This window comes from Myotis davidii, unplaced genomic scaffold (assembly GCF_000327345.1).
Source record: "Myotis davidii unplaced genomic scaffold, ASM32734v1 scaffold37, whole genome shotgun sequence".
Lineage (NCBI taxonomy): Eukaryota > Metazoa > Chordata > Mammalia > Chiroptera > Vespertilionidae > Myotis > Myotis davidii.
This window is the reverse complement of record NW_006289395.1, coordinates 265,647-274,423: the sequence shown is the minus strand read 5'-3', so window position 1 is coordinate 274,423 and position 8,777 is coordinate 265,647. Positions and strand designations below refer to the sequence as shown.

General features: G+C 55.2%; 1 protein-coding gene across 1 annotated transcript in view; it reads right to left on the bottom strand.

Moving 5' to 3' along the window:
- Positions 1 to 8,559, bottom strand: part of NLGN2 (neuroligin 2) — a 10,702-nt gene extending 2,143 nt beyond the window's left edge. The window contains exons 1-6 of the mRNA XM_006761705.1: positions 8,396 to 8,559; positions 4,756 to 4,806; positions 2,220 to 2,369; positions 1,864 to 2,049; positions 1,552 to 1,744; positions 608 to 1,204 (exon numbers count right to left, since the gene is read on the bottom strand). Coding sequence (XP_006761768.1) covers positions 608 to 1,204; positions 1,552 to 1,744; positions 1,864 to 2,049; positions 2,220 to 2,369; positions 4,756 to 4,806; positions 8,396 to 8,501 — 1,283 coding nt within the window. The 5' untranslated portion in view covers positions 8,502 to 8,559. The remainder of the gene's footprint in view (positions 1 to 607; positions 1,205 to 1,551; positions 1,745 to 1,863; positions 2,050 to 2,219; positions 2,370 to 4,755; positions 4,807 to 8,395) is intronic.
- Between the last annotated feature and the right edge of the window lie 218 nt (positions 8,560 to 8,777).

Below are 8,777 nucleotides of genomic sequence, written 5' to 3'. Positions count from 1 at the left end.
GGAAAGAGACAGACTGCTAGAGACAGAGATGAGGACGGAGGGACAGAGATAAGCAGAGACAGAGAAACAGCCAGCGGGAGAGGCGGAGGCTGAGACCGAGTGAGATAGAGACGCGTAGAAACAGGAAGACAAAGACACAGGAGAGGCAGCCAGGGTGAAATCAGCAACAAGAAGCAAACAGATCAAAGGGAAAGGGAGAGATATCAATGGCTTTCACGGGTGAGAGATGTAGAGACAGCAATAAAGACAGACAGACACAATCGCGCACACGTACTCATACACAGATGGGAGTCGTCAGAGGGCAGAGCCCTGGGAGAAGAAAGAGAGAGGGCGACCAGGCAAGGGAGGGATGAAGAGACAGGCATGGAGCCAAAGCCACCAAGGGAGCCCACCCCAGAACGGACAGGGACCTCTGTGTTTAACTGCCGAGTTCTCCAACACGCAACTCGGTGCCTGGCACAGAGCGGGTGTCCAGCAGGTGTCTGAGCTGGAAAGGCAAGAGTGCCGATGACAGAGGGCCTTGCGAGGGCGTAAGAGGGAGAAGGACTGGGGTGGAGGTGTGTGCGCCTTGGCCTGCGTGGGCCCCGCCCGCCCCTCTGGCCCTCACCCGGTCTTGGCGAAGTTGGTCCAGTAGGTCATGACCACGGCACTGAGCATGACGTCATTTTTAGAGAAGTTGCAGGGGAAGAGGTCGGTGGCGCCCACCATGGGCACGCCAAAGACGTAGGGGAGCTCGTCCCCGTGCGCTGCGTCTGCCCACTCGGGCCGGCCCTCAGCCTGGCAGTGGTGGTAGAAGGTGTAAAAGTAGACGGGGGACTGGTAGTCGGCATGCAGCTTGGCGGTGGCCACGGCTGGTGCCACCCACTGGTGATCAGTAAAGAGTGCCAGCAGGGTCTTGCGCCGCATCTCACCGTTGTCCCGGTCGGCCCAGTCTGTGTACATAAACTTGATGGTCTCCCGCAGCACGTCCTTGCCCCCCGGGTAGGAATACAGGTTGTCCACAAAGTTGGAGACCGTGAAGTCAAAGGCGCTGGCGGACACGCCGTCCTCGCTCTCTGCTGAGTCCTCCACGAACTTGAGGCCCTCTCCTTGGTTGACACCGATGAGCATGTCGTAATTCAGGAACTCTCCCTGCTGCATGAGGATCTCGGGGTCATCGGGGACGACGTCGCCGTCCACCACGGGCCCGAAGGCGATATGGTAGCTGGGGAGAAGGGGTAGGGTCTCGTCACCAGCTCGCTGGCCTCCACTGCGCTCAGAGCTTGCTGAGCCTCTGCCCTGAAGACACTGCTCCTTAGTGAACATCTGGGAACCCTCAAGGGCACGTGGCCTGTTGGGAGGTCTTCTCTGAAGCACTTTCGGGCACCCTGTGCACACTCGGGGAAGGCTCCCAAGAATGGAAGACAGGGCCATCAGAGGGGCCTGAAGCCCACCTCTCCTTTGCCAAGTAAAATGCCTGCAGACACCTCTCAACCTCAACCTCCCCGGGACCAGCAAGGTGAGCGCAGACCTGGCCCTGGCCCGCTCCCACCCCCGTCCCAATACCCATACCGGGCGGGCTGCACGTCCTGGTCCACCAGCTCCCGGGAAGGCTTCCGGCGCAGACACTCCACAGCTTCAGCACTGTCCTCCCGGTCACAGCCCACCTTGGCCGCCAGCAGCCGCGTATATTTGAGCGGCTGATAGTTGACAGACCAGCTGGAAATGGCAGTGCCACTCTGGGCGATGGCCTTCTGGAATAACCCTGGGGGGACAGGCAAGCTTCAGGCTGGGCAGGGTCAGCCCAAGAGAGAAGGGGGACCCGGCAGGTTCAGGGATACGGGAAAGGGGACGGGACTGGCAGGCTGATGAGGTTGCCGGTACCTTCTGAATGGTGGGAGAGGATCAGAAGGTTGACACAGGATGCGCCTGCCCCAGACCCAAAGATGGTGATGCGCTCGGGGTCACCCCCGAAGTGGGCGATGTTTTCACTGAGCCAGCGCAGGGCCTGGATCTGGTCCAGGAGTCCATAGTTGCCTTTCGCAGCCTGGTCCCCAGTGCTGAGGAAACCTGGAGGGAAAGGCAGAAAGGGAGCTACCTGGGGGTGTTACAGTGTCCTCGCCCCTATCTGGGCAGCTCAGTCCATCCCAGAAGCCATTTTGTTGCTGCTGCTGGGTCTAAAGGACGCCACCCACCAGGCCCCCCTCCCAGACTCCCTAGGTTTGACTGCCCTCCCTCACCGAGCACCCCAAGCCGGTAGTTGAGCGTGGCTACAATGACGTTGCCATAGGCGGCCAGGACAGAGCCATCGAACATGTTCCCGGTGCCCTCCATGTAGGAGCCGCTGTGCAGAAACAGCATCACAGGCTTCTTCCCCGAGTCCCGGATATCTGCGTGGGGAGGGGGTGGGCAGGTGGGCCGGGAGTGGGGGACAAGGACACAGTGAGACCAGAAGCAGCTCCTCCCAGCTCCCAGGCCTGCTGAAGACCAGCCCAGAGCTCAGGGGACATGCCATTCCCATCCCTGGGGGGCAAGACCGGATTCCCCGCCCTCCCTCCCCAGCTAGCTCTGGGAGCAGGTCCCTCCCCACCTCCTGCCAGTCTGCTCCACAGCACTTCTTCCAGTGCAGGCAGACCTTCCAGGAGCCCTAACAGAGGCAGGGGTGGGTGTGGCCCTCCTCAGGGCATCTGGATCCAGGGGACCCCCTCCCCCCCACACAGAGCAAATCTCCTTCCTGCTCCTAGGGACAGTGTGCTCCTAAGGCTGGCGCTGGAGCTAAAGATGCTGGGAGGATCCTGGCCTTTTCTCAGACTTAGGCCTTGGGCCTCAGCTCCACGTGGTAGCCTAGTCTGTCCATGACGGGGTGCCAGGCCCTAGGGTCCCTGGGGGCTTGGTCTCCTCCCCGCCCTAATTCCTTTCTAGGTCACCTCCCCAGTCACCATGGCAACCCCCAGCCTAATTACTATGGCAGAAGGAGGCAGGGTGGGAAAGAGCCTGCTTAATGAAGCCAGGGTGCCGCTGTCTAGTCTCGGAGCCCCCCGCAAACTGGCCTGAGCCCTGGGTTCCGCGCCGGACCTTTCTCTTCTCATGTCCCCAGAGGATCCCAGAATCACTGCTACAGGTAGTAGACTTTGGGGCACTCCAGGCTGGACTGAGGAGTGGGAGTCTGAGAGGACGTGCCACAGTCCCCAAGGCTACATACATAGGAAGCACCCTCCCCGTAGCCTCTCCGTGATGCATTACAGCACCAGGGCTGGGTGAGCCCTGGCCCAGACCTTCCTTTCTTGACACCTGCAATCTCTCACTAAACTAGGCACTCGGCAAACAAGGGCCCGGCCCGGCCTCCACAGTGGGTCCCCATGGCCCGGCCAGCCTCCTGCATCCCGATAGGAACTTTCTTCTAGCCAGAGGGTCAACAGGTCACTAAGATACTTCCCCCCACCCCCGACTGGCTTCCTGCCTCCTATCTCTTAGGACCTTCTCCGCCACCTCCCTCTGCCTGACTTTAGCCAGGAGCTTCTGGGTGGGCAGTGCCCCCTGTGTGTCCTCCCCAAATTTCCCTTTGTTCCTGAACCTCCAGTGGCTTTCCAGTAGTTCAAGCTGGAGTCCAAGTCCTGTCCTAAATGTCCTTAGCTCTCCCCACTCCTCCCCACCCAGCACCTCCACTCCCGAGTGGGGGGAGGGGAGTCAGACAGGGAAGGAGCAAGAAGGGGGGCTGGGGCAACAAGAATTCAAAACCCACAACAAAAAACGGGATCAAGAAAGAAAAAAAACAACAACCAAAAAGCAAGAAGCTCTTGGGGCAGATTCAACAAGAAGAAGAAGAAGAAAAAAAAAAGATCCGTTTTTTGGAAAACAAGAAAAAAAGAAAAAAAGACGAAACCAAAAAGCAAGAAGCTCTTGGGGCAGATTCAACAAGCAGAAGAAGAAGAAAAAAAAAAGATCCGTTTTTTGGAAAACAAGAAAAAAAGAAAAAAAGACGAAACCAAAAAGCAAGAAGCTCTTGGGGCAGATTCAACAAGCAGAAGAAGAAGAAAAAAAAAAGATCCGTTTTTTGGAAAACAAGAAAAAAAGAAAAAAAGACGAAACCAAAAAGCAAGAAGCTCTTGGGGCAGATTCAACAAGAAGAAGAAGAAGAAAAAAAAAAGATCCGTTTTTTGGAAAACAAGAAAAAAAGAAAAAAGTTCTTTGCATTTTTTTTTCAAAATTTTGTGGTGAAACTTCAAGATATTGGGCCCTGTTTTCAAAAATTTCCAAATTCTTTAATTTGCTTCAAATGTTTGCGTTTCCTGCATCTGACAGGCTTTTGGAAATTGTAGCAGGTTTCTGATGTTTCAATTGTGTCATCAATTTGCCATCTTAAATTTTTTTTTTTCAAATGTTTTGCTTCAAATTTTAATTGTTTTTTTCAAATGTTACATTTCACAAGTTTCAAAACAGTCCAAATTTCGGTCAAACTCTAAGCATTTTATCCAATTCTTTGGTGTTTTATTTTTTTTCTGACATTCCAATTTCTTTTTTTCATTTTGTTTTCGCCAGGTTTAGCTTTTCTTGCAGGTTTTCTAGTGGGTCCAACATTGTTCAAATTTCGTTTGAAGTTTTCATAATTCTCTTTTCCAATTATTATAAATTTTTCTTTTCTTTTCTTTTTCGTTTTTAGTTGGGAGAACAACTGAGGGCCTTGAGGGCTGGGGGGCATTTAGTTGGGGGCAGGGCCGTGAACGTGAACGTCCTCTTATCAGCAACCACATGCAGCAGCGGGGTTTTTAAATCTACCTGTGTCTGGCGGATTGAGCGTCGCCTCGTCACGTTTTTTTGTGAGCGGACCTAAGACCGGGAACACAAAACAGAGAAAAAAGGACAATTTTGTGGGGAAAGATGGGGGTCGGGGGAGGTTGTGGATGGGGAAGGGAGAGGACAGAACGCAGAAAAGGGGAGGATGGGGGGGCAGAAAAAATAAGCCAAAAAAAGCAAAATTTGTTTGCAAGAAAAAGAAACCAAGAAAAGAGAAAAACGTTTCTACAACCCAATTTTGTTCCCCTCCCCGGAAAAAGTCATGCCCCAAAGAAAAGGCTTGTTTTGGTGGTGGCGGGGGGTGGGGGTGGGGGTGCCTAAGTGGGCTGAGGCCTGTCTTAAGACATACTGACTTGGCTGGAAAGGATCTGGCTTGTCCATGTGTTGGCTAGTCGCTGGAAATGAAACGGAGTTAGAGGCGGGTTGGAGGGGAGGGGAGGCCTGCCCGGGAGACCAATGCCAGCTGTGCCACCTGGTCACCACTCACGCAGACCCTCTTCAGGGCCAGCCAAGCACCTGCCTGCTCCCCAGGCTGTGGAGAGGAGGGGCTGCAGCAGAAAGGACTCTGCTTCCCTCTGGACCAACCTGGAGGGCTGGGGGTCGGTCAGCTAAGGCTGCCTGCCCACCTACTCAGCCTCTCAGCCCCAGCACTGCTCTTCCATCCGCACTCACAGGCCTGGCTTCTCACCCCATCTCCCCAAAGTGGGGCAAAGCAGGGAAAGGGGTCATCAGGTCTTGCCCTCCACTCCACCTCTTCCCTCTGTACCCCTCCCCGCAAAACCTCATCCCCTACCCAGGCCTGCTCTCCCCCCAGATGGTAAATTTCCCACCAGGGGCACTCGCCCCTCATCAAACCTTGTTTTAATGCCAAAAAGCCCCCTCCCCCAGTGCAGGGCTTCAGTCCACAAACAGGGAATAGGAAACACAGTGCCCCAGGCCAGCCGGACACATAAGGTGCCAGGAAGCGCTCGGAGGCCCAAAGTGTGGCCACTGTCAAGGAGAGGACCCGGACGAGGCCGAGTTTGGCTCCAGGTTTCTTTCAGGGGAGATTTGGAACCCTGGCGTCTGAGGCGGCTCCCCCAGGCTGACTGGTTTCACCTCAACCACAGAGGGAGGGATGGGTGAGCAGGGCCCAGCCCAGCCTGGGGAAGGCCTCTCCCAACGGGCAATAACGGCCCATGAGGACCCATTAAGATCAGGGCCTGTTCTCTGTGACAGGACGAGAATGGGGTGAAGTCAGTAAGGCATGCGTGTACGTGAGAATATGAGTGTCTATGTTGTCTGTGTGTGTGTGCCTGAGTCAACCTCTTCCTTCCACAGCTGGTGTGGAGACTCGGTGAGATCACCTGAATGTGTCGGGCCCCGAGCAGGTTGGCAGTAAGTGATGGTTAAAAATACTGAAGGTGTGGGCATGGGTGGCGTGGGGCAGGGTGGATAATTTACATGGAGATGTTGGAGTAGATAGTCCATTGGCGGCAAGTGTTGGATGGATCTTTCACACCGGGGGGTGGGGGGGGTGATGAGACCACCCACTGAGGGGGACACGGGTTGGACAGCCTGTATGAAGATGTGGGAGTGGAGAGTCCACGAATGGGGAGGGCTGAGATGGACAGTCCGTGTGGAAGCCCTGGGGTGAAGAATTCACCGGAGAATACTGGGTGGGGTAAGTAGTCCATGAGCGGGCAGGAGAATGTGGAGTGGATGGTTCTCACACAGGGTGTTCTGTAAATGTTCTATTAGGATGCTTGGAATCTGGATGAGATTAGAGCAGTGGTTCTCAACCTTCTGGCCCTTTAAATACAGCTCCTCATGTTGTGACCCAACCATAAAATTATTTTCGTTGCTACTTCATAACTGTAATGTTGCTACTGTTATGAATCGTAATGTAAATATCTGATATGCAGGATGGTCTTAGGCGACCCCTGTGAAAGGGTCGTTTGACTGCCAAAGGGGTCGCGACCCACAGGTTGGGAACCACTGGATTAGAGTAAATGATACTTCTATGCATTGTGTGTATGGGTTACTATGAGGCATGGTGTATATGGGTAGTTAGGGCGTTAGGGTACATGGTTGGTATGAGCAATATAGGGTAGATGGTCCATAAAGTTATTGGAAAGGACGTGTTGGTTGAGGTACATGAGGGGTTCTGAGGTTGGCATGAGAGGATTTGGGGTACAGGGACTGTGGTCTGAATGGCCTGGTGGAGTACATGGTCCAGGTACGGTGTTATTGGGATAAAGATCTATGTCTGGGTGTTACTAGACTCATGATCTATATCCAGGGATATTGGGAGCCACAGGTGTGCGTGATGGGATACACAATTTTAGAGAAGCACTGGGGTATGTGCTGGGTGAAGGTGTGGGGAATTATAGTTTGTAGGGTGTTGGAACACATACTCAGGGGTGGGGAACCTTTTTTCTCCCAAGGGCCGTGTGGATATTTATCACATCATTCACAGGCCATACAACATTATTAACTTAAACATTAGCCTGCTATATTTGGTCACACATTTCACTAACTCACCCCTAATGCCTTGACAGGGCCAGACCAAGTGATTTCACGGGCCGGACGTTCCCCGCCCGATATATGTGGTCAGTACAAATGTGAATGTTGAGTAGTTGAGATCCCTGATCCGCTGAGGAACTTGAGTACATGATATGGGGGTGTTGGGTGTGCAGGGTGTACATAGAGGGGCTCCTGATATCAGACCTATGTGTCAAATTGTTAGAAAATGCCTGTGGGGTGTGGCAGGAGTGGATGGTCTCTGCGAGGGGCGGGGTGTTTTGGAGTAGTGACATGGGTGTTGGAAGGGTAGCATGGGCTGTGAGGACGCTCTGCTGAGGTGGCTGGAGTTCTGACTGCCTTTGTTGTGGGCAGCTGGGAGTGACCTGAAGGAGCCTCTGATTAACCTGTGTGCTGCAGGTGGGCAGGCGGGGGCGGTCCGGGGACTGTGAGCAGAGCCGTAAGGAACTGAGAGCTACTGACAGCCGGCCGGCTGAAGAGCAGGCAGGCTGTTCTGAGGGGAGGGGTGGCCGTGCTGTGAGTGGAGAGGCCCTTGGCCAGGAGTTTCCCTGATCCTTCAGAGAGGGTCTGGGAGTCAGAGGACACAGCATCCTGGAGAGGCACTCAGCTTAGGCCAGGGGCTCTGGACGTGCTGTGACAGGTGGAAGTCTGCAGTACAGGTCTGGGGGCGAGGAGGAGTCTGTGCTGTCCTTGAGGGATAGATGTCGCTAAAGTGGACAAGCCAGGGACAAGTCCAGGCCTGGTGGGGAGGGGGGTGCGGGCAGAGCTGGAATGGCTGCCTAGGCAGGGTGATGGGTGCTTCCTCTGTGGGGTCGGGGAGGGTCAGTCCAGCCTAGTGCCTGCTGACTCTACCACTGGCTCTCTATGGGCACAATGAACTCCTGGGTGGCTGTCTATATGGGAGTCAGTCATTCCTGGGACTGTTCAGCCGGCACCCAACCCACCCGGGAGGGCATGCAGAGCCGGCCGGGATATACTGTCCGCTCACTGTCTCCGCAAAGCCCAGCTCCCATCCCGGACTGTGCCAGCGCCCAAGGTTCTGCATGTGTGTTTGGGGGCTGTGTCCACGGGATGCCCGGCCTGGTGCCCGCGCCCTTACCGTCCTCGGTGGGCACGTAGAGGTTGAGGTACAGGCAGTCCTCGCTCTGGTTCTGCACGTAGGTGGCGGCTGCCTCCAAGTTGTCCGTGAACCACACAGGCAGCATGATCGCAGGCAGCGCCCCGTGCAGGTTCTGCGGGCAGGCGGGTGGCAGGGTGGTGGCGTTGCGCGGAGTGAAGGGGATGGATTGGGGTTCCAGGGGCCTCGCTCTCCAAAAAGGGGGTGATGAGAGAGAGAAGGAGAGAGAGAGAGAGCCCCTCGGAGAGAGAGAGAAGGGGGGGGAGAGGGAGGGAGGCCCCCCCTCGCCCCAGGAGGGAGGAGGGGGTGGGAAAGGAGGGAGAAGGGGAGTGGAAAGGGACCTGGGTTAGACCGGACAGAGAAG